General features: G+C 37.9%; 1 protein-coding gene across 3 annotated transcripts in view; it reads right to left on the bottom strand.

Annotated features, from left to right (window-relative positions):
* The window catches only part of FMN1 (formin 1), a 251,494-nt gene that overhangs the window by 26,123 nt on the left and 198,471 nt on the right, over positions 1-26,900 (bottom strand). For 2 of the 3 annotated variants that reach the window (XM_090033492.1, XM_090033494.1), the window contains 2 exons: positions 10,817-10,868; positions 7,684-7,833 (listed from right to left, as the gene is read on the bottom strand). In XM_090033492.1, the coding sequence (XP_089889618.1) occupies positions 7,684-7,833; positions 10,817-10,868 (202 nt within the window). Of the gene's footprint in view, positions 1-7,683; positions 7,834-9,725; positions 9,782-10,816; positions 10,869-26,900 lie in introns of those variants that run through there. The other variant, XM_090033495.1, reaches the window with a different exon arrangement.

Below are 26,900 nucleotides of genomic sequence, written 5' to 3'. Positions count from 1 at the left end.
GGGGACAAGGTGGTGGGGTGCATGAGTGGTACGGCGGCTGCAGCTCCGTCACAGATAGAGTTGCATTTGTCTGTACCCTGCACTGAACATGCCCAGTCTTAGCTCCATCTCACCCATGTCTGAGCCCTGTACTGAGTGTGCCTGGTCTCAGTGCCATCTCACAATCATGTCTGAGCCATTATAACTCTAGGTAGGGTGGCCATCATAGAGGACATTCCAGTTTTCTGCTACTCTGTCCTCTATTGATACAAATCCTGATGCCTTTTTCTCTTCAAGAGAAAAATAGAGGACATAAAGGTGTCCAGTTTCATATCAATAGACAGAGGACAACCAGATTGTCCTCTGTGATGGCCACCCTAGCTGCAGGACAGTCCAGGATCCCACTGCTGAAGCCTCCTAGCTGAAGTGGATACTTGAATTTTCAAATTGGCAAATACCGAGGTGATAACTGAGTACTTGGCACTTCCAACAACAGAACCTGCTTTATCTATTTAACCTCACTCATACCCAACCACAAGGAAACATGGAGATAAGAAATTAAATATGCTGGAGCTATACCTGGTGGACAAACTACATAACTCCCAGTGCAGACAGACCCTAAATTCCATGTGTGTGCTAGACGTTACAAAACCAGTTACAGAACCTGGTTCAACTGCATGTGGTTCAGCCAAACTACATCCATTGAGCTTTAGACATCACCCGAGGATCTGGCTCTTAAATGAGATGTAACCCCATGCACATGCATCATGTTTCATAGTTTCATAGTAGCTAGGGCCAGGAGGGACCTGAACAGATCATCTAGCCTGACCCCCTGCCACAGGCAGGAATGAATGCTGGGTTCACAAGACCCCAGACAGGTGATCATCCAACCTCCTCTTGAATTTGCCCAAGGTAGGGGTGACGACCACTTCCCTGGGAAGCTGGTTCCAGATTCTGGCCACCCTAACTGTAAAATGTTGCCTTCTGATCTCTAACCCAAACCTATTCTCCATCAGCATATTACCATTGTTCCTTGTCATCATGTTATAGGTTGTAACACATTATCAGGTTGTAAAGTGTAACATCTATCATGGCCTTAAAGGTTTAACACGTTATTATATCTAGTTAAATGTTACAAAACTACCCATTTCTCAGTATAACATATGTTCTATACATGATGAAAATGAACCAGCTTGCAAACTCATCGAAATCTTACATACTGTAAACTGCATGTTAAATATATGTTCACTACACTTTAAGAAATCAATAAAAATATGACAAAATGTAATTGTAAAGGCAATAGTGTTGTCCCTAACCTCAAAGTGTTTGTATTGAGAGCCTGTACTTTTTATTTCTTTAAGGGTCTACAAACAGTAGGCTTGCTGTTATTTCCACATTATTTATGGCTGGTCCATCTGATTATGAGAATTACACAAGTCTCCTCTCCTTAGCCAAGAGGAGAAAATCTAATTTTATGCCCCAGGAAACAGCTGATGTAGAAGAGTAATAGATATTACATATTTTTTTCTTTCAGTAGCAGTAGATCTGACATGGGGCTTTGGAAGGAAGGCACATGCCCTCTTCTCAAGTTCTGCAGTCACCATACAGGTCTGTAATATTTTTCTCAGTCCTCAATCTGACCTTATGGCAAGGTATAGATTTTGACATGACTTATAAAAAAACCCCTATGATAGACCCCTGAGGTTCTTTCCAACCATACAATTCTATAGCTATTAACTTCAGGCTCTTTTCTTATAATGATGTCAACCTTAGTGTCAACTGGCCCCATTTTCCTACAACAATTTTTTCCTTTTCCCCCATACTACCTCTATTCATGGAAAGACTCCCTGCACAAATATTCTTTGGTCATGTAGCACCCTTCCAATATCTCCTTAAAACTCACTTTCACTGTGCTGCCTATAAAACTGTTGGCACTGCTTAGGCAGCTGATGTACCCCAACTACTACTTATTACTAGACACATATTACATTTATTGTATTCTGTTGTCTCTCATCATAAATTTAGACTGGGACAGGTAACAGAGTGTGTGTGCATATGTGTGTGTGTGCACGCACATGCATGCAAGTGTGCAATGGACTTTACTAAAATCCAAATAATAATCAATCACTACAAATAAATGACAGTGAAAACTGTCCTGTCTGCCACCCATTATTTAGGATGAAGGATGAATGTGAAAGAGATTGGAAGTAAAAGGAGGGGCTCTCCGAAGATTGAAGGGAATAAGAATTACAGAGTGTAATGGCTACTCCAATAATAAAGTCACAGTTACTAACATATTTCCTTAGAGCCAGAGACATGGGGAGCCAGAGACACAAGTTATCTGCAGTGTTAAAAACCAATACAGACATATGTAAATGAAATAGCTGTGTATAGTCTGCATGTGATGTGCAAAACAGGATCTTCTAGGAACCATAAGGAAGCCAGATTTCATTATTTTATGAAACCATATGTGGCATCAGTAAGGCAGCATGGCTATGTAATGCAGAAGGTCTAAGCAAATGCCAATCAAATTATTAATAACAGTAAGGATACTTAATGATCAATGAATTAGCTTTAATACACTCATCTTTAGAAGGTCCAGTTAAATCAAGGCCTGATAATGTTACTCGTGAGATAAATGTGGAAGGAAATTTTATTGAAAACAACCATATATCTTCTCATAGGCTTACTCTGAGCATTGCAAATGTGTAAAATTATTATAAGAAATATCTTTAGAAGACCTGTAATCATAACCATTAACAATAAATGAGCGGTAACACCAAATGATATGATCACAGTTTTCAAAAAACCTAGTTTTCAAAAAGCAGGCAGAGCCCAGTACAGTGGTTCTTGAGCTGCTGTCCATAGATGAGATTTATATCTCAAGTCCTGATACCTTCAATATCTTCATCAGTGACTTGGATGTGGGTGTGAAGTGCACTCTGTCAAAGTTTGCAGATGATACTAAATAGTGGAGTGAAATGCACACTCCAGAGGGTAGGGAACAGTTGCAGGCAGACCTGGACAGGTTAGAAAAGTGGGCAGTACACAATAGGATGCAGTACAACAAGGACAAGTGCAGAGTGCTGTACCTAGGGCGTAAAAATATCCAGCACACCTACTGGCTGGGAAGTGACCTTCTCAGCAGCACAGAAGTGGAAAGGGATCTCGGAGTCATAGTCGACTTCAAGATTAACATGAGTCGTCAGTGTGACAAAATCATCAGCAAAGCTAACCGCACTTGATCATGCATCAGCAGATGCATGACAAATAGATCTAAGGAGATGATACTTCCCCTCTATGTGGCATTGTCAGACTGCAGTTGGAGTACTGCATCCAGTTTTGGGCACCGTACTTCAAGAAGGATGTTGATAGACTCAAGAAAGTCCAGAGGAGAGCCATTCATATGGTATGGGGCTTACAGGACAAGCCCTATGAGGAGAGACTCCTCTTCAGCCTCCACAAGAGAAGGCTGAGAGGTGATCTTGTGGCCGCCTACAAATTTATTAGGGGGATGCAGCAAGGGATTGGAGATGCTCTGTTCACCAGGGCACCTCTTGGGGTAACAAGGAACAATGGTCACAAACTGACAGACAGCAGATTTAGGCTAGATATCAGGAAAAACTTCTTCAAGGTAAGGGTGGCCAAAATTTGAAATGGGCTTCCACGGAGGCGGTGCTCTCCCCTACCCTGGGGGGTCTTTAAGAGAAAGCTGGATAGGCATCTGGCTGGGTCATCTCACCCCAGCACTCTTTCCTGCCTACGCGGTGGGTCAGACTCGATGATCTGTTGAGGTCCCTTCTGACCCTAGCATCTATGAATCACTTGGCTGTTCACTCTGACCCAAAAGGGCTTGCAGCTTTTCTTTTTGTTAGAAGTAGAGTATTAAGTCTGGTGCACATTCCAAATGAAACAGTGAACTAAATTATCACTGAAATGAATTTAAATTATCACTGAAATTCCATCTGGAAAGGTACCTTCATGTTCTAAACTAATGTACCTCTGTCCTAATTAGCAATTTTCCCATTCTATTCCATTCTACTTTCTCCCAAAACACCCAGAAATAGATAGGAGACTGTCTGAAACTCAAAATTATCAACGTCATTCTGATGTAAGACCTTTTCCTAGGTATAAGAAATATGTTTACTTGGTATGTCAGCAGTTTACAACCATTTGTAGATTGAATGTAAGATTTGCTAGGCTCTCTTAAATAATTAAAAGGGTAAATAATTTATTCTGAATTCACAAATACACCAGGTGCGCTTGCCCAAAAGGAATGATGGTGGAATTAAATATACTAGAGACCTGGAGAGATATTGGTTTGTTATCGCAAAATATCTGCATTTAATACTCAAGAAGTACTTCTGTCTCTGAATTTCTGTAAAAGGAAGAAAACCATGTGTGAAGAAACAGTTAAGATACCTGGACATACACATGTATATATTAAAAATGGCCAATAAATCGCCAATAACAACAGTAGAAAAAGGTCTCTAAAGAGGTCTCTTCTATGTATGTATACTGTGGTTCATTTTATGTGAAAATATATGTGAGAATGAAGAAGTGGCCATTCTAGACAGGTTATCTTTTAAAGAGTTAATGTTGAACTTGCAGATTGTAAGTACAAGTTAATATTGAAGAAATGGTTGTGTCCAATAGCGAAAATGCCACTGCATATGGTTTTTGATGGTAAAAAATTGGATTTAACTTCTATAGTAGTTTATTTATTAATACCTCTAGTTTCTGTATCTCAATCTATAACTGTTTTCCAGCCCTATCCTGATGTGTAAATTTTGTCCTGGAAAGAAAGAATGATTCAACTATATTTTGCAAGAATCTAATTTATTTTCATGTTGGGTTAAGTAAAGGGTAGAAAATGTTTCCTCCGCTTAAAAAAAAAAGAAAGAAAGCTAATCAGTTTTCTACAGTTTTGTTACATTTAGGAGTCAAGTCTTGCAACTATGTCTTGCAACTAAGTCTATCATTTAGTTCAGGGTACTATTAAGCCTTGTTTCTGCAATTTTAGAAATCTTTTGCTGCCCTTAAATAACCCAAAAGCAGTCAGGCTTTATAGTGTAAAATTTCTCATACCCAAATCCTATATTGCATTTTTATTTCTTATATTTGCTCCAAATTATGGAATATCAAAGTTTAGACAGTAATTAATTCTATATAATAAAAACTGGACTGGTCATTTTAGTGATAATATCACAGTACAGTACAGTATTAGGATATTTCATTTTGCTGGGACTATATTTTGTAATAAAGAAAATATTATATAAAGCTATATTTGCACATTTGGGCTCCTAAAGTTAGGCACTGAAAGCCATAATTAGGCATCCAAATGACTGGATTAATTTAATCCTGAAAAGTTCAAACTAAGCATCAGCATCTCATACTGAACTCACTTTTTAAGATTATATGCCTAAATATGAATTTTAATGCCTATCTTTCATGACTCAAATTTGAAAAAAATTGGTCACAACTATGAATTATCCCTAGTGAAAAACAGGAAAATACATACATTTTTCCTAGTCAAAAAGGACATAGTTACTGGCTGAATTCCTATTTTTTATTGTAATTAATATGTAGAAATGCAAGAAAACAGTGCATCAAATTAATTAGCTTTACCCAGCTACAGAGACAGCTGTTCATTCCTGTCGTACTAAAGTTATTAAAAGTATTAAAATCACAATATACACAAAGCCACTTAGTTTTCTTTCAGATGTTCCTTCCTGGACAGCAGTTGGTGAATAGTTAGTCTCATACTTGGTAAAACAGAGAGCCTTTAAAGACATTTTAAGATGATGAAAACAGTTTTTCCATCATTCTAATGAAGTTAATTCACATTTTTTTTCCATTCTAGCAGCACATTATAAGACATTTTGAGAAAACAGTCTTCCAGCATTATAATCGAGTTATTTCACGGAGCTCTGTTTGAAAAGCACAATTCCTTGATGAATTTTCTTTTGCATTTAAGGGAAAAAAATATCCTTTCAAGGGTAATGACACTACTAAAGTCATTTGAAGCAAACTTTAAAAAAGAGTCTATGTAAATCTAAAACTGACAGGCCTCTACAAACCTTCACATTAAAAAATTTTAATAATTATTACTGTATGTTTCACTGGTTATTTATTAAATTAATGAATAACAAAAAGATTACATCCAATCATTAACATAACTGATCAAATAGTTCCATTTTTTTAGCTTGTAAGCACACCAAATATAAATCACCATTTGTACAATATTTTGGCAGGGAAGCACAAAAAAAATCATGGTGGAGAGATCATTGCAAATAAAAATTAGACATCACTTATAACTTCCACCAAGGGCAATTTTATACCTTTAAACAGTTGTTTAACTCTGTTTCTAAGCTATGTAATCAGCAAGCTGGTACTTACATGAATTAAAAAGGAAAGGATGCATGGCCTAGATCTTTTCCCAATATTAATTTATAGCTCCTATGACTAGTAATGGAATGAAATCAAAAGGACATGATTCAACAGAATATATATCCTGCTACTGTACCGGGGAAGCTTGTACAAGGCCATGGAAGTCTGCTCAGTGCCAAATGATTTTATAGTTTCAGATGTATATGCTGTTGAGTCAGGCACAAGGGAAATAAAAGATCCTCATGTAAATGTCACAAGTTGTAAACATTCTAAATTGATTTAGTCGTGTTGTTAAATGAATGAGAGAGAACACTATGCTACTTTTAAGTTTTGAAATCTACAGTCTGTAACAGACTTAACAGAACTGTCATAACTCTGAGTATTCAGGAATTTGTGATGTATGCATAACATCTTTAGAAGTTACCAGTTTACGATCAACTAATCAATGGAACAATTTACACTGATTTGGAGCAAAAGGAATAATGTACGTAACTACACTTGCCAATATGTTCTCAAGAGAAAAGTTTTCCTTTTTCACCCCTTTTGGTTTGGTATTCACAGCTGGCTTTGCAATTTATAATGAAAGTGATTAATCACATATATATCTATAAATATGAATGCATTACAGCACATTCAGTACTTTTGATAACTAAAGTGTGTTTGTAATGTACTATTTGTGTTTCTCAAAAAACTTTTGAGCCTTCTTTTAAAACAAAAGTCAGGCAGAGAATTGCAGGTCTTATATTTTATTTTTTTACTCCAACTAATAAAATCTGGAGAGTGTGGTGAGATCTAGCGGCAAGTAGTTTGATGTCCTCAGCAGGATACCAAAAGTCAGAAGTGGTGCTGTAAATTCAATGTGGGGCTTCAACACTGTGCTAAGTGTGGCCTGAATCTCAGGGGCTTCTCTTTGATGCAAGTGTAGTATATTAACTGGGAAAGCATTCGCTTTTATTTGTCTGTACTGTTTGCGGCAGCAATATCGCCTCATTTAGGCTAGTTCGACATGAAAATGCACAGAGAAGCAATCTGTTACATATTAGCACAGCTCTCCTTTCATTGTACTAGCTCATAATTGGAAGGGGTTACGAAAGTGTAATTTATCAGATTATATGTGTTTATCTTTTTGTGGGGACAGCATGCCTTTGGTGAATTTTCCTACGCACCCTGAGGGAATAATCTTTCCTTGATGTCCATTTGATCTGAAAGAAAACAATGACGCCTGTGAAATATGGGAGTATAATTTGTTTGGTTTGAGAAGGAACAGTTTCCCAGACATCTGAAATGGTATTAATGGCTTTATTAGAACCTTACCTTTCTTTGGAAATGTTTTTGCTCTCTCGTTTCCAAATGATCTTGAAGTCACTGCAGAATTCGTACCACACCGTGAAAACGTAGTTTGGTGTGATTTCTTTCTCACCAGACTTTGGCTTTATCCCAAAGTATCCCACTGTTTCTTCAAAGCTACAGGGGGGAAAAAACTGTCAACACGTAAACCCACCGGGGAAGCTTAGTCTCCCTGAGGGCTGGTTCCTGACTCAGTAGCCAAGACTAGTAATTACCATAACTTCCCTTAACCTTGGAAACCATAGCAGCGATTCTTGCCAAGTGTAACTAACCTTCCAACATCTACTTTGTTCTCAGGAGAATAATTTTCATATGTATGTATAAGGAAACATAGATGGTCATAACGTACGCAAACTTCAGGCTCTTATTTTTAATAAGCCAAACATAATAACCTGTAATTTATGTAAAGCTATATTATCCTTATGAACTTGGATTTTATTTTGCAAAACTGAAATGGGACCTATTTTTCATTTACCTTCTTAAGAGTTATCTACCTTCTAAAGAGTCTGCAGAAGAGTTGAATGCCAGGCCAGAGACTCCCAGTTCTACTCAATCTAGGTTATGGGTGACTCTGAGGTAGCTATGAGGAGCAACAAAAAAGCTACAGTCAGTGACATATAGTTTGAAACAAGATAATACACTGGAAGTGAATCATCCATTCCAAAGGTGTTGGTAAGCTAATAATAGAGATATTAATATGAGCAGGGGTTTTTTTTTGCCAGTATTGTAATATTCTACTATTCTACACTGCAGTTAATCATTTTTGTGGTGTATCTGAACATTTCTAAAAGAACCTTTTACCGGTGAACATATTTTGTGGCATTTAAAGTTATTGTGCAATATGCACGTTAACCATTTTCGAATCACGTGTCATAGATAAACTGGTAATTGATTCCATGACCATGATTATATGTGCAGAAATAAAAGCATTTTTGCTTTAGTAAGAGTCAAAATAGTTTTCATGGCAAATTAAATCTATCCACCAGGCAAGCTTTTCTGACTTTAATTAAAAGCAATATCATAATTTTAAAGGATAAACAACACAAGAAAATCTTTTGAGGGAAATGTTTTCACTTTTCTTGAAACTCTGGCACTATTTGGGAAAAAGGAGACAACGTTTTTATTTATATCTGCCAGCTGCTCTTCCTTTAGTATGCTGAAGTCTTGAAACTAATAGAAGGTGCTCTTTAATATGGTCTGTAGAAGCTACAATTTAAGTTCAACAAATATAGTTTTCATTCAACTCATCTTTTGGAAAATGTCAGAGGCCATGATTGTGATAATAAAACAAAATATTTACTACTAATGATGCATATCTTAAAATAACTGGACTTGCCACATAGTATCAATCTCTTTATCAATCTCTTCTTTAACGGTGTATGGAAAATGCAATTAAAAAAGTAAAACCAAAAAGATCCCCAAGCACAACCTATTCTTTCTTGTTTCTTATATTGATAAGAAGGGTACAGCTATCTAGAGCATAACAGTGAACCTAGCCCTAAAATTGAAAATATATTTTAAATGATTTAAAGCTACTTTACATATGTTTAGATAATTAGGAATCTCTGGATTTCTTTTTCATATATTATGTTAAATAAGACACCACCAAGAAAACTCTTCAGCAAAAATTGTAGTAATAGGGCAAAGACAGCAAGTCTGTAAAAAATTACTTGATATAAAAAGCATAACACTCAAACAACACGTCCCCAAACTACTTTGGATTTGCCTGTATTAAAGAAATACAAAAATAAGGAAAAAATAATACATCTTTAAAAATCAGTTAAATCTAATGTATGACCATACGCACTGAAATGCACTAACTAGATTTGTATGATAATATCCCAGTATTACTACAGGGTAGGGAGAGAGCTGTACACATATGATTACAATCAGACAAATGACTTGTAAGTCAAGGCCATTCTGAGCTCTGCCTTGTCTTGGGTGAAACTTTTCCTTAAGTGCTTTGTGCCTCAGCTGGACCACCTGAAAAGGGGAACAGTAATACCTACCCTTGCAAAGGTGTTGGGAAAATGCTCATAAAGTGCTTGGAGATCCTCAAGCAGCGCTGTGTGAGATGCAACAAAAGTTGTTGAAACTGGTGTGTTTCCCTCAAACCATGTTTTTGATGAATTAGTATATTCTAATGAATCAGATTGGTCTTTCTTCTGCATTCATCTTTAGATAAGATGTAAAACCTGCCCTCTTTCAACCAACAAAGATGCTGCTACATTTTTCTGAAGAGTTAATTCTTGGTTTGTGAGGGAGATAATACAAATATCTGTATTTCTTTTTTGTTACATAATAGTTGCCTTGCATGTGACATTTTCCTAGTTTTGATATGTCAAATATAACGTTTGTCCATTACTCATTTTTTATGATTGCTTCAAAAACTAGTGAAAAGGAAATTCTGTATCTACTGTAAACTCTTTTTTCTTACTAAATTTACATGAATACTGCAATTCCATCTTAACAGGATTCAAAAAAACTGTAGTTTGAACATGAAATATTCAGTCTTATTTTTTCATATGCAATATAAAATACAGGCAAGGTGTTTCTCCCAAATCACCTAAAATACTGACAACTAAGACCATTTACAGTAACAGTATATCTTGTTTGCAACAATATGGAAGTCAGAAGCTTTACACAGGCATAATTTGTAAAGCAATGTTTTGAAACTGTTAACTTCTGCCCACTTTTCTCCCTTATGCCTGCTTCTCCAAAGCAAATTATGACATGGATACACATCCATATGTTAGAAAGATTACAAGTTCAAAGACTTCTCTCAGTTGACTGATTTATATTTTAGAAGGGGTAAAATGGCATTCAAACAGAGTTTATTAATATTTGTTCATAATTTATTAAAATATGTTGAGAATTCAGATAAGGAATTAAAAAATTAAAACTGTAAGCATATTAGAATATTTGGTTCAAATCACTTGATTTGATTTATATCTATTCTGGAAGAGGATGTAAAAAGGTTTGGGGAAGCATGAAATTTCTGTTTTGAAGTACAGTAGTCTTTTCTGTTTAATTGCATTCACATTATCACTATCATCTTTAACCAAAATATAGTATCTTTTGAAGGGACTAGAAATCTTACCATTTCTTTGCATTCTCCAAACAATTCTCTTCTTTCTTGTGTTCTTCTTTAGCTAAAAATAGAAAACATTTGTATTTATATTAGGATTTGACTTATTGCTCTTTTGTTTTAAATTATTCTTTATAGAACATATTTTTTATGTTTGGATTTGATTGCCTGGATAATAAATATAACAAAATAATAAATATTTCTTTATTTTTCAGTCATCCATTAAAAAAAAAATGTCAGCAGGGAACACCAGGGTTTGAAATGCCATCTTAAAATCAGGTAGTGTACTATATAACATTGCAGCCTTTTCAGAACATAATGCAAATTATCACATTTTCATTTCCCTATTAAGAACAAAAGTTGTTACTTTTGTTCTCTCTACTTCTTGCTGACCAAATCCTGCAAAGTGAAATCTGTTTTTGAGAGACATATAGTTGAAAATTGCTGAACAGAGGCCAAAAAGTAGTTAATTACATCAACCATTTCCAACTGATATCACACTTGATTCAGGATGCCAGCAAAGTGAAAACACATGTATCAAAATTTTAATGTACATGGTGTACATGATTTTTGAAAACTCTGGCCAAGATTTTGAAAAATGACTAGCAATTTGGGGTGCCTCAGTTTTAGAATCCCTAATTGAGTCATAGGAATGAAGCTGATTGTTGGAGGGTGGTGTTCTCTCTTGTCTAGAAATTTTTCTTGTGTTAGACCCCCAAACACTGATGGACACAAAATTATTAGTCAGTTTTCAAAAATTTGGCCAGTTCTACTTAGTTCAAGAAACAGTGAAACTCTTTTACATTCAACTTGGATACAAAAAAGCACCACTTACATCACTTATACTAGAAAAAAAAGAAAAGCCCTATTCCAGCAATGAGTAAAGAGTAATGTAGAGTAAAGGGTAATGTAGAGAGGACTCACATATTTTAATGATGCTGCAATAAATAGCTGCATCTTTACCTTGTCCTGTCTAAATCACCACATATAATACAATATATATAGGCGCTGATGTATCACTGTCAATCATTGATGAAATATAGCTATAAATCTTTGAGTATAGGTAAGGCCTTTGAGCAACAGATGAAAAGTTCTGACTTTGCTGTATTGTAATGGACCTATTTACGTATAAATTTGTACAATTTTATCAAAAGTTATGCTTTTAAGCTGATTTAAGCACATTTTATCTTAGGCTCAGAGTGTCTTATATCTATTAATTTAAGTTTTACCAGTTTCCGCTCAAATTAAATAAGCCCTGCTTAAATAACTCCTCTTACTAAATTGATTTTAAAATCAGTTTAAGTTAAAATAGTGCAAGTTCTTTGTGTAGAAAACAGGGCCAAATTCTATTCTATCTATTAAGCATGTAAGTGGACTTAAGTGCTTAAGGGTAGAAACAGGTGTCATGTTATGTTGCGTTTCTGCCACCATAAAGATATCTATGGTGGGACAAATGGTGAGCAAATAGATGCCCCTTCCTATTGTTGTGCCATGTCAGTGGCCATGACAAAAGGTAGTGTAAAACAGTGTTGTTTTACTGCAGTGGACATCCATTTGCTCTGTGATGGGACAGCATGGGCAGCCCAGAGCTGCCTGTGTTTTTCAGCCTCTCCAGGCAGATGTTCTGGCGCCCTGAGGGCCCCAATCCTGTGCACCGCAAGAATTCTCACAGAGGATCAGGCTCCTCAGCCCCAGAAGCATCTGGCTGGCTTTCCCCACTTATGGAGATGTGCCCTGGGGAATCTCAGGCTGCATCTCTGTAAGCAGGGAATATTGGGTTCCCCCATTTATGGAGACCCACCCTGGGGTTTCCAGGGGTGCACCTCAGTAAGTGGGAAAAGCCCACATGGATCCCAGCATGGAGGTACCGGACTTGGGGAATTCCCAGTGCTCCATGTCTCCATGCCAGGAGCTGCATAGCCCCATGCCTCCATTTAAAGAATAAGCTGGTGCAGAACCCAGGAAGGCTCTCAGCACAGGGACACAGGTTATCAGGAATTCCCTGGGTCCCCCACCTCCCTTACCTCCATGCCAGGAACTGCTCTGAACCTGTGCTTCACATGGAGGCATGATATATGTAATTTTGATTGTGTGAAGAATGCAAAAAGATAAAATAGTTAGTTCCCTTCCCAGTTTTTATTTTTATATCCTCCTGTCTTCAGCTAGCTATCACTAAAAATTTCCAGTGAAATGCATAATATTTTGTTCTTTAGAAAGAATTTTTCTTCATTCTAGCTTGAATGAACATTAAAACTTCAATTTCAAAAAACATAGTTTCTGAGAAATCCCATGTCATTTGAGACATGTCTTGTTTGTTGTAGTACCAGAAATGTTAACTAGTAATACTTATGATATACTATATTCAGTGCCTTTCATATTGTACTAGTTCAACAACAAAGATGATGTTGGGAAATACAGAAATTAAATAATCTATGTAAGATGTCATTTAAAATGTGCCATGTAAGTTTTCAAAGTCAAGCGTAGTTGTCTTCACTAATATCAGCCAGTCAATAAGCATATAGTATTTCATTGGTTTGTTTATAGCTAGAGATGGTCTAGAGTGGCAGTGATAAATCAAAGTGGATGAGTTTCTTCAGCTATTAGCTAAAGGAGGGGTCAGCAGCGTATGGCCGCTGGGCTGCATCTGGCCTGTAGAGCCACTGGATCCAGCCCATAGAGCTGAAGGTCTTTGCCTATGCCTAGATCTGCACCCATGCCAGGGCTAAGCAGCAAGTTGCTGTACTGAGGCCAGGTAATGTCCAGCTGTGTCTATACCACTACTGCTTTTCCCTTCCACCCTGCTCCATAGCCTCCCTCCAGCTCTGGCAGAGCTGCACCTTCCAAAGCCAGTAAGAAGTTGCATCAAGGTCAGGCTGCTGGAAGCTATGTCCACATGGCAGCCTTTTCTCCTCCCCCCCTGCCCCTCCTCCCCCTCCACCTTCAGTACAGAAGTGGCAGCAGCATGAACACAGCTTCCAGCTACCCAGTTCTAGCGTAGCTCCCCACTAGCTGGAAGCTGAGCCTGTGCCCAAGCCAGGAAATGTGGGGGGCTGGGAGAAATGGAGGAAGCACTGGCTTGCAACTCCCAGCTGCTCAGCCCTGGTGCTGAAACAGGGAAAGCTGCCACTACTGATGTACTGTGGAAGCCACCTGGCTTACGTTGAACTAGAGCTGGTCTAAAATAAAGAATTGTTGAGTGTCTGATTTGGATGAATAGGAATAAGTCTTAAAAATTATCTGAATGATTAAATTCATATACTACTGTCTTTTGATATATGTGCATGTATAACAACATTAAAATTAGAGTATTCATGGTGGTTATTTCAACACATGTCCTATGCATGCCATCCTATTGTGCTGGTCATTTTTGTTGTCTGGATTGAGGTGCTAATTCATCTGAAGTTAGTGTTCAAGTAAGCTTGCACTAAGGCTTTGTTTTCAGCAATCCATTACATCATGTCAGTTTTTAAATGACCAGTTAAGTTGTTATGGATACTTATTTTCAGTTGTATTCAAACTATGAGAGTATTGTATGTTCTTCCTCCCAGTTTAAAACAAACAGAGAATTCTCTCCTTTTTTGCACTTGTTTAAATCTGCTTAATACTACTTCGCAAGTTAAATCAGTGAAATTGTCTTGTGTAGGCAAGTGCTTGTTTATTTCAGTTCTAATGTGTGTTTAGACAATGTGCCAGTTTCTGTTCCTCCTATAAGGTTTTTAAGTGGACTTAGGTACTTAAGGGCAATTCTATTAAACCTGCTCAAGTCCCTGAAAAAATCATTAATGCAGTTACTTTTGTAATATGCTGTCTTCTTACTTTAAGACTGAATCACATAGAAAGCAGTAAGGATGAGGAAGATCCACTTACTTATTGCACGGTTTTTAGAGAACTTGGCCAGGATGGAATAGACTTGCACTAAGGGTATAAATAGATCTCTCCAGATGAGGTGTATCAGTGTAGCAGGGTATGTCCCACCACAATTGATCCACTTCATTGGGTGGAAGACAGACACATTGCCCATTGTCCCACATTAGGCAGGGGCCTAATACAGGACAATAGGTGACAGGTTCCCTTTTTCCCATCCCTCACTGCCCAGTGCCTCCTTGCCCGGAACTGCGTTGACCCATACCTCATGCAGAGGCACAGGGCAGTGCAAGTCCAATCTTGGGACAGCACCCAGGAATGGGGCAATGCAGAACCAAGGGAATCCCTGAGGCCCCATGCCTCCACACCCACAACCATGCCTCCACACCCACAGACCTGGTTTGATTGATATGAACCAACAGACTATCCACAAAGGAAGCATGCCTACTGTATAGATTTGAATATAAAAACCCAGTTATGCAATGAGCCAATTTTACAGTTTACCTGGGATTTATCCAGGTTCAGACAGCACTCATTTTATTATTGTAAAACAAAATATTTAATATATCATATTCTGATAGATGTAAAGTAACATTAGGATACTAAATTACTTAACCAAAGTACTAAACAGTAGGGATAGCTTCTGTTATTTCAAGTCCCAAGAAATTAAGCAAAATTCAGAATAAACTGAAGGGTTTTATTCAATTAACAAATGCCATAAAATACAGAGCTAGTTTGGAAATTCCACTCACGGCTTTTTTATGATGACGGAGTTTTTTGTGTGAAGAAAGAAAATATGCAAGATAATACTTATGCTGTCTATGCAAGGATTCAATTTTCTCCAATATTGTAATTTATTATTATTATTATTATTTATAGTAGTGACTTAGGAGCTACAGAAAGAGGATGGCTTATTACCTATAGGTGCAATGATATAACATGGTTGCTTCTGAACAATTTAACATCACTCCAGGGAATAGATATACAGTGTACACCACTATATAACACTCCCATCTGGGATAAATTACTCCTTAGAAATTTCAAAATAGATATATGCTGGCAAAAATTGATCCAGAAGGTGTGAAGTGATGCAGTCACAGAACCCTTTCAGATCCTGGTGTGGGCGTAGCAGCTGGGGACTATAAAAAGTCCTCAAAAGGGTAAAAAATCACCCTCCAGCACCTCCTCCCTTCCTCTCTATGCTCAGAGGTACCTGCCTTCCCTTCCCCTTTCCTATTTCCTGCCCTGCTTCCCCACCACTGCCACTGTCCCTAGCTGACCTGAGGCCAGGGGGACCTCCAGAACTACTCCTCTGCTCCAGCTGGGCCGCATGGGGAGCTGTGGTGGCATCAGATTTGCCCTAGTGTTCCCAGCCAGCCTGGAAGCAGGCACAAGAAGAAAGGACCTGCCTGCCACTGTTGCTATCCCTAGATTAGCCTGGGTCTGCAGAAACAGCTGGGATGGTGGCAGTAGCGGGCAGGTCTCTCCTTCCTTACCCCAGAAGCCTGAGTTGAGAGGGTGAGGTGGGAAAAATGGGAGGTGCTGCTGAGCATGGAGGGGAAGGGAGGATGTGCCAAATGTTGGGGAAGGTGGCAAGAGTCTTGCCTTATTCAAGGATTTGCAAAAAGTCCCAATGCTGGTGGCCTCAGTGGTCGTGGGGAGACTGGGGGCAGGGGAGTGTAGCACTCCTGCAGGGCTGCCCCTGAACCCTCCTTTTTAAATCGTGGATCTGCCTATGTACACTGATATGACTTACTCCAGTGTACCAGATGTACATTTTACCACTGTCCATTTCATCCTGGGATACCACATGCCCAGTACCAACTGGCTCCCTCCCCACATAATGGCTGTGAACTCAAAAAAACTGCTGCAGACAGTTTGGGAGACCTAATCATATATTACAAAATAACATTCAGAATAAATTATACTGTAGTAATCATGGCATGTGTCTGCACTCTGGGAGTCTTTACACATACTGCAGGGTGGAGGGGAGGCACTCTGAGAGCCACTTTAATTAAAGTGCCCGAAGGGTCATGTGTACTCAGCATCCCATGCTTCAAAAAGGCAGTGGGGGCATTTTAACTAAAACTTGTTCAATGAGCTGTCATTAAAGCACCCCTGCAACCATTTTGAAGAATGGAGATGCTGCATACATGTGATGCAGAGGCTGCTGGAGTATGCTAATTAATCGAGTCTGCTCCAATGTATGCTAATTAGCACGCATCAGAGCAGACATCTGGCATCTGTATTGGTACCCTCTATGATTAAACTTCACATGTGCATATAACCAAAGGGATAAAAATGTATCTGGGCAGTTTATTTTACTGTTGTTTTTGGATAAGCTCCTAATAAAATACTGACCAGGACCTGTTTAATTTTTCTAATTAGAAAAGTTTAAGCCTGAAGCTTAAATGGATTACACATTATTTCATGTGATTTCCTAACTATTCCTAAATACATAGCTCCCAATTTTAAAAGAGTTAGAAGTCAGAAATCACCCTATTTAAAAACAGCAACTGACTTTTGAGAATATGGGAAATAAATATAATGTTAATGAACATGAAAGTATTGATCAGTTGGCTGCTGTGAGCATGAAACCTTTTTGCTGGAGTTTTCAAAAATCTAATTTGCTATGCATGTAATTGAGGGAATTATTTAATCTACACCAGATGCTTGAGGAAACAGAATTATTTTTCTGTGTTTCAGATGAATGGTTAAAACTGGACTTTTTTCTTTTTCTCTCAAGTAGTTCCTGGCTGGGAAAGAAAGCATGCTCTAACACAATGGGGGCCAAACATAATAGGTGCGCACAAATTAGCCCTATACCCTCCTTGAGTGTCACTCCAATCCCTTTCCCCTACATGATCTGCTGCTCTGCTTTCTGCTTGCTGACCAAGATACTGTTCTGATTTCTGGTTCCTGTGCTCCCTGTCTGATTTGATGATGTGTTTTTTGCTCCCTGTATTATCTGCCACTGTGCTGTCTGTCCCCTACCCAATTTGTTGCATGCCACAAGAAGAGGCTTCCCATGCCACTTGAGGGATCCCTACCACAGATTAGTCATCATTGCTCTAATGGATGGAAAGCAGAGGAAAATGTTACATTTTCAACAGCAGGTGTGGCTGTACTACTTTAAAAAAATGTTGAATGCTAGTATATACAAGTCAAAACCCTTAAAAACTATTTTCAGAAGATTTGACTCCATCAGGTATTAATCATGATTTCCTGAGTGTCTTCTGAAAATTTCATTTGGCTTGCACTAGTGTATATATGGTTTTTAACTGCATTTGAAGTTAAAAACTACAAAATTTCTTATTGTAAGAACATTCTCTGTGCAGCCTTAGGAAAACTACTTAAGTTTTTCAGTTTATTTTCCCCATATGTAAAAGGTTTAGTATATCCCAACCTATATCATATTTGTGTGGTGATAGCCAGCTATTTAATGCATCTCTGAATTAATTAATCTATGGGTGCATGTACATGTCACCCTATGGTGACATAGTGATGTGCTATGTTGCCGTACGCTGCACTATGGTGACACAGTGATCACATGTGTCTACACGTGAGCATCAGTTACATAACCATAGTGGTGCACTCCCAAGGTATAGTGCACTGCTACAGTGACATAGCAGCAAAATCTACCCATGCACCACATGCACGGTGCAGTAACCACCTGTACTGTGCTATCCTTTAGTGCTTGGCCAAAAGGAAGTACTAAAGCACAGTGCCATTGCAATGTTGCCATATGGTGATGTGTAGATGCACCCTGTAAGATGCAACTATAAGATACATCCTGTTTTCTGCCAAATAAATACTTGTTAGACATGGTGAATGTTCAGTATTCTTAATATTTATTGAAGAATAGTGTTATACCATCCAAATACAGTAAAGCAGTTGATTATTGGTGATGATAAAAGAAAACCTAAGAAATTATGTTTTGTTCTAAAAGTGATAATGGTGTTCATAAATTGGACAGAAAAAGTGTTGAAGGTAGATTTACTAGAACATTAGAGCCATGACATGCTAAGCATCCTAAATCCTAATATAGTAAAAGCTCTGTTATCCAGCATCCCCTGGGAATGGAGGATGCTGGATAATAAAATATGCTGGTTAATTGAGCGGCCCCGGCCGCCGCTTCTCCTGCCACGTCTGGGGTGTCCCTCCCATGGCATCGCCGTCCCTCCTGCCACATCACCGCCTGTGCCATGGGCCCTGTAGGCCCCATGGGACAGGGAGGCGGGGCCTGCACATCCCCCGGGTCGTGGGGGCTTGGAGAAACCACAAGTGCCATGGTGGGCATTTCTGGTTTCACTTTATCTTACAAGTCAGCATGCCGGTTAGTAGAGTATGCCAGCTTGTAAGATGGCGGATAGCGCAGCTTTTACTGTATCATTATTCAGATATCTTTCAACATAAGCTTCACATTTCCAGAAAAATATTACAGGTTTCCCTTGCTTTATGCTATACGTGCGTTCCTGGAAAACAGCACATGACTCGAATTTGCATAAAGGGAACCCACTTTATAAGGTAACAAATAGGGATACGTTCCAAGACCTCAACTGTGCTGACCCCCAGACCCATTTCAACCACTTTTGCAAGACAGTTTTGGTACTCACCAACAGCAGACAGTACATACAAGCACAGGGCACTATCATAATGGGGATGGCAACTACAGAAACATGTGCCGCAGACAAGCGAGGAGCACAGAGGCACACAGGAGAGTATATTTTGGTGCACATCACTCCCACAATGCACTGCACAAAGCAGCTGACTGCGGGCTTCCACCAAATTGATCACATAAGAGTGAATTTACCTTGCATATAACGAATTTTTGGTATTAAAAAGGGTCATTGCATAAGAGCGAATTCACACATACAGAGCCTGCATAAAGCGAGGGAAACCTGTACTTTAAAAAGAGCTGTTTATGTTTACTGAATTTTCTGTAAACTGTAAAGTTTTCTTTAAAATGATATTTTCCTCAAATGGGGCTTATGTGACAGTCTGAAAGATTATTTCTTCAGTTCTCTAATACACAATCACTTTAGTAAAGCCAGGACTAAAATTAGAATCCTGTATTTTCTATTCCCATATTGTGCAGGTATTAATACCATAGCAAGAGTTAGCATTGAAGTACAAACTATTCTTTCACTTTAATTGGTTAAAATCACATAGTGTTAAAATGCTATTCAACCAGCATTAATCAATCACTCCCTCACTCTTGTGGTTCCAAAAAGTAAATAGCTTTTAGTCTGTTTGCACTTGAGCATAATAGAAACATATTCTACCTTTAATTTAATTGTTTTTAAATCAACTACATAATGCTGTGGTTGGATTCCAAATGTGGTTTTGTAGATTAATCTCTTTGAGATGACTAAGTATATCCAAACAGTTTATAGAACTGGAAAATTAGTTCTAATTCCTTTCAAACAGAATAAGGTTAAAACCAATCTGTTCTGTGTTTGGGAAATAAACTAGGCAGATTTGGTATAACTGCAGTCTTCTGTTGTAAGCATAAGTGAAAACTTTAAGGATCAGCACATTCTTATACTAAGGGTGATACATTTGAATAAATGATGTATGATCGTTAATACCAATAGGAAACAGGTCTTCTTTAAAACATAAGGTAGATGTAAATACCCAAATAATCAGTTAATTAGAAGACAGCCATCAGCCAATTTGGTGGATGAAGAATGGGTAATTGTACAAATGGAATGAATCTAATTTCAGAGAAGCTTGTGAAAACAGTGGCTTGAAATGTTTTAGAAGAGAAAAACCATAGCATTACCTCCTCCTGTGGGATGATAACAGTGATTTATGAAGCTGAAGTCATTTCTGCTGATTGAGCTTAGGAAAGATTGGTTTCACATGATCAGCTCAAGTACAGCAATGTGAGATGTGTTGTGGCCCCACACATTCAAACACCCTAAGACATGCTCTTCTAGGCGATCCAAGGGACAGGGGTTTAAAAGCTACTGTTTCTTTCATGCATTTTCCCCTCATTAGCACACACTCCTTTTGCAAAGTAAGCCACTTCTGGTGGTCGGGAGCAGAGGCTCATTGTAAATGCACAGCAGGATAGTGGCAAAGCTGAGATTAATTCTCCATAGATTTATATAGACCTTTTTCACTGTTGATTGCTTGTACTGTTTCAAAGGTGCTTATGTTGCCTTTTTTTATTGCTGGTTACTGACTTTATTCCGGCATATGGTGGTTGGCGCCATGACACAAAGTGAACATTTTATACTAGAATTAAAGTGGATATTTGACAGTTTCTGTCAGAAAGTTCAGAGCAAAGAATTTGTGAGACAAGATTTATTGCATATTTTATATGGGACACATCTGTTTCTTTGCTAGGTTTTTGTTTAAAAGAAAAAAAGCAATGAAGGTTCTTTAAGAAACAAAGACTGTCAATAAAAAGCATGAGCAGAAAAACTACATTATTGAGAAAAAGTTTAATCATTATGACCGTCGAAAAATGTGCTGCTTGGAGGCATGACAGTTACCTACCCCCACAACTTTCTGTTCTGCCACACAGAGGAAAAATACTTCAAGAACAAACTGCTCACCAAATCCAATGTTGCAAGTACCTTGTGATAAGTTAAATAACCTAGTTAACATTAAAATGACTCTAAGAGTTAAAGTGACATTTTTATATTTAAAATTAGGCAAAAATAAAATGAAATCTTATTCTTTGTGCCTTTTTGTCTATAACTGGTTTTTAGTGCTGATGAAATGTGCCATGTGGAGACTCTTTGAAGCTGAAGTCTTCTGTGCATATAGGTAGATGTAACAATTGTTTCAATACCAAAGGATATTGATACAAGCTGTTATGATGCAATTGTTAAGGCATCATGATTCCTTGGCAATGGCTTGTACTGGTCAGACCAGATGAAGAATGTCTTGCATTCAAAAGTTTGTCTAACTCTGTCCCAACTACACAGTTGGTGCAATAAAAGATATCACCCTAAGAAATCTTTTCGTCTCATATTATTTTGAAATTCAAAACAAAATGCTCTCTTCTTGTCCCGCATTGGTTCCAATGATCACAGACTTTTTAGCCTTTCAGCAGATTGTCAGATAATCTAATAGATGCCATTCCTTCTTGAATCCTTAGTTAAGAAAAGTGTTTCATATTTTTCATGTGAGAAAAAAAGAGAAGCTACTTCAGAGAAGTCTGCATTAAATCCAGTCTTGATTCTGTGAATTATCTGTTTATGAAGGTCCACTTCTATTATGAAGGCAAAGGAATCAGGCTAGAAAGCATACATAAACAGATAAAAGCAGAGCCAAACACAAATCAGAGTTCTTTTGTCCTAGATTCATAGATTGGTAGATGTTAGGGTTGGAAGGGACCTCAGTAGGTCATCAAGTCCGTCCCTCTGCCCTGGGCAGGAATGAGAGCTGGGGTCAGTCAGATGACCCCAGGTAGTTGCTTGTCCAGTCTCCTTTTGAAGACCCCCAAGGTAAGGGAGAGCATCACCTCCCTTGGAAGCCCACTCCAGATTCTGGCAACCCTTACTGTGAAGAAGTTCCTTCTAATGTCCAACCTAAATCTGTTCTCCATCAATTTGTGGCCATTGTTCCTAGTCAATTTCTGGCCATTGTCCAAATAGTTTCCATCTGTTTCATGAAATAATAGATAGTAAGATGATAACAATATAATACTTGGTACTTGCATAATACTATTGTCTGTAGCTGTTCAAGTAGTTTATGCAGGTGGAATTGCATTCTTCCCATTATTTTACTAACTGAGACAGGTCATGGAAGAAGTGCTTATGGCATGGCCCGTCAGATTTCAATGAAATCTGTGAATTCTCCTAAATACCTGTCATATGGACACAAAAAAGGAGAGGAACTAACTGTGAGAGTAAGTAAAAGAAAGGTTTGATTACTTGCTCAAGATCATATAATCAGTAAGTGACAGATTTGAATTCAGGAATTGTATTCTATTCACTGACCTTGGCTTTCATCCAAAACCCCCTCTTTATTGAAGAGGAATTTTTTGTGTGTAAAAAAACTAAAAAATGTAAAACACACAAAAAAGCTTTTGAATTCAGAATAAGCCACTAAAAGAATCATAATCATGATATGTTTACAATATTTTTCCCCAACTAAAAATAACCCTTTTTCTATTAAAATCTGTAAGCATTTAGCATTTTTTTCCACTCTGACTATCACTATTTTTAGTCCTGATTTATAACATTTATTTTTTCACATTCTTTAGACAGCTTCATTTTTAATAAACAATTAAGGTGTCTATCTACAAGGAAAAAAGGTTGTGGTCTGAAGCAATGCTGTGTAAAAGGCAAAGCAGCAAAATCACACATGTAGTAGTTTTTCTTCTTGCCAAAAGCAAAACAGCAGCAGTGAATAGTGTCTAAAGGAGTGCTGGGTTATTATTTTTTGTCCACTACATTTCTGAGGAAATCTATTTGCATTCAAAATGAAAGACTTCTCTTCTCTCAGTTTGCATTCTGTAGCATAAACCCATAGCAGAATGTCAATTAAAAATCCCTCAAACAGTTTGTCTCTGGGATTAGGATAAAAGAAAAGAACAAGCCTTGTATGATAGATCTGAATTATATTAATGCACTACCGGACATTACTTAGATATTGCTATGACAATGACAATAAATTTATATCGAGTAAAATATAGTAGAACAACATAAACTTTAGTTAAACTGTGAATAATGAAAAATGGCTTTTACAAAATACATATTTTATGTATTGGGCACATGTTGGGGATAGTTAGAATTGTTCCTAAATCTTTTTTTCTATTGTTTTTGTTTGTTTATAGTTGCAAGGGAGAAAATACTTTATTAAAAAAATGAAGGAAGGGGGATTGCAACTGAATAATCTAAAAAGTTGGCTGAAGGACTGAAAGGAGGTATATAAATTGCAACCAATTTTACCTTATTTTCTAAATGGACAAATTCTTGCATGACATTAAGTAGTGAGAGCAAGGAAAGGAAAATCTTTTGAAGAAATGATCAAAGCTACAATCTCATGCTAAACTTAGGGCAGTCCCACCACTCTCAGTCATCAGGTTGGTAAGTACCTATGTGTTTATTACTTTTCATTTTCAAACACTGGCATAGCACAGGAATGGCCAATCTGTGGCATGTGCGCCACAGGCTGCTTCTGTGTGTGGCACATAGCAGATCAGGGAGGGAGAGACAGCACAGTGATAGATAGGACAGAAAGCAGAGCAGCAGATTGCTCGGGGAAAGCATTGCCAAAAAGCAGAAAGAACAGCAGCAGACCAGGTGTGAAATACAGGGCAGGAAACAGAAAGCAGAGTGGCAGATTGGTCAGGGGAAGGAATCAGAGTGGCACTCAGGGATGCTGCAGGGCTAATTTGTGGCATGCCTGCCAAACAAGTTGGCCCCCACTGTCATAGCAGAAATGCCTTGCTTGCTACTTATTTATTGCTGTTCAATCCTTACAATTCAAACTGCTTTGTAAAAGCACAGTAAACATTCCTATTTTACAGGTGGAGAAATTAAAGCCCATAGCACATGTTCATTTAATGGTGAGACGGGATCTCATGCCTGATCCCAATAATTGTGCCTCCTGCCATGCCACATGTGCAAAGCAGGACATGCAATTTTGGGATCAGATCCCAGTGGCACGATTACTACTTGCAGGGGGAGCCCAGGGAGCACCAGAAATTTGAAAGTCAGATGCCCTCAGCCTGGCATGAACTGGAGTGGCCCTGGCCTCAGGATTGTACAGGAGTCTAGAACTGGCTCCAGACTGGCCCCAGGATTAAGATGAACAATGAGCTGACTCTCCCAGCCTTTGGACTGTATGGAAGCCTGGAAACAGCTCTGGTTTGTCGCTACTCTGCCACAGATTCCATTTAAGGCATGATAGAAACCAGCCACACGAATACTTTTGGAATATTTTTGTGGCTGGTTTCCTGTTTTGTAATTTAATTAATTCCTTGGGGAATTAATAGCGCTACTATTTATGGAACAATTAACAGGTTAATCACATCTTAAGTGTAATGTATACCTGGGATTAAGGGACAGAGAAGTGAAGTGACTTGCTAAATGCCACAAGCTGAATCAACGATGCAGTCACAAAGAGGATTCAAGTCTCTTAATTATAAGTGTATATGGGTGATCCACAGTACCATCCTACCAAAAAGCTGTCTGTCTTCCATGTATTCATAAAATCAGGATTCAGTCACTGAAACATGGTGTACATGGAAAAGACATTCATTATACTGAATGTCTCGCTCTAAGGCAGGGGCATGCAATTATTTTGGACAGAGGGCCACTTACTGATTTTCGGCAAGCCATTGAGGGCTACATGACAGGCAGTCCAGGGCAGATTAATATTAATTTTCTAAATTTTTTAGGGGCCCCGTGGGCCAGATAGAATGGTCTAGTGGGCTGGATCCGGCCCCCGGGCCGCATTTTGCCCACACCTGCTCTAAGGGAATTGATGTTCTCTCTACAATCATGACTTTCCTCGATACTTAAAATAATGAGGAACAGTGAGTTAACAAAGATGTGAAATTGACATAAAAGGGACTTCTCAGCAGCTAAACTCTTGACTGTGGAACTCTCCTTCTACCAGATCACAAGATGGTCTTCGATTTTATCATGTTCAGAGCAAGAAACACAATCCTTCTTCTAAGTTATCGTAGTATCATGAGCAAAACTGTTAACCATTTATAACTGTTTGGCATGTAAGTCTGCTGTTCATCCAGGGACAATTTAAGATTTCAAACAATTATTTTTCATTTGTTAAGCCAACCAAAAATTATTTATGAGAATGAATGTTAATACAACCTACATCAACATCATAGATCTCTAAATTCACCATTTTAGAATACTCTAATAATGAAAAATCCTTTTCTTTTCAAGTAAATATTATACTATCTGTTACTCTATTTAAATTAAAACATCTTCAACAGCTTACAGCAGTTTGTTTCCAGCACTGAAGTAATGAAATATATAACAATGTGATGTACCTGCACCTATAAACTTGCATTTTTCTTAAGTGAAACAGAGAATTTAATCTGCTCTTCACATACTATTTTACTGCTTCAAATCTTTAGTATAGTCCTTTCATTTTTAATACCTTAGAAAAGTAAGATTTTAAGGTCAAAAAAGAATTTTAGTTTAAAATTCACAGCTTCATTCACAGCAAAAAAAATAATTTGAATTATATAAGGGTAATATTTTTGACTCTTCTAAGGCAGAAAAACAAGATGCATCCTACTAAAATATATGCAGGCAATAAAATCATGTTTTTTATAATGAAGGTTTAAACATTTTAGGTGACAAAATGCAACTGAAGTTGTACTTACGCCCTTTAAATGCAACCCCCGCACCCAGCAAATATTTGTTAAGAATCTGAATTACAATTAAGCTTAAAGGCCCTGATCAATATTGAGATTTCATTATTATATGGCCTGTACATACACACTTTAAAAAACAATCCATGTTCCTGTATTTGTAGGCATTTAGGGTCTTAGGCAACTCCTGCTCACAACCATGGTGAAATCTCAATGGTTTCAGAGGGAGCTGAGTCAGGGACTTAGCTCAAAATTAAAGGTTAAAAACCACATCTAAAAACATTTACTTAAATTGTCCTGCTGACACCACTGTTAATTAAAACAAGTAGATTTTACAAGGCAGTGTTGCTCTTCATCATTTGTACTGTTTACCTTTCACATATTTCTAAACTTGGCCAGTGAATTTAAACTGCTGTCTCTAGTCAAATTTACTTTCCAGTTCTTACATACCAGAACTCTGGTTGTTTTGTCTGAAGCCACTTTCTATTCCAGAGGTGGAAACACCTCAAGGACAAGATAAGTGATTTCTATATTTGTAAACTATTTGGGGATCTTTCAAGAGGTAAGGTTTTACAGCAACAGTTTGTACAGATTATTTGCCTGTCTATGTTTTCAGATACCGAGCATTGCAAATACATAGTATTCTTATACTAACTTTTAGAACAGTAATTCTCAAACAGGGTGCTGTGTCATCCTGGGAATCCTTCCCAGGGTGCTGCATGGTGCCACGCAGGGTATCAACATGCATTACATTTAGATTGACCTAACTAGGGTTAGGCTGATCTAAATGCCAAATGTTGCAGAATTTTGGGCCGAAAATAGTGGGCCTGATCTAAATTAGTTCACTGGAGGAGGTAAACTTGGATTGGGAATGTTTTAATTCAATCCAGTGCACATCTTCACAGATTCTAAGTGCAGCCC

Source organism: Crocodylus siamensis, chromosome 2 (genome assembly GCF_052110815.1).
Source record: "Crocodylus siamensis isolate JL-2025a chromosome 2, ASM5211081v1, whole genome shotgun sequence".
Taxonomy (NCBI): Eukaryota; Metazoa; Chordata; order Crocodylia; family Crocodylidae; genus Crocodylus; species Crocodylus siamensis.
This window is presented reverse-complemented; position numbering and strand designations above follow the sequence as displayed.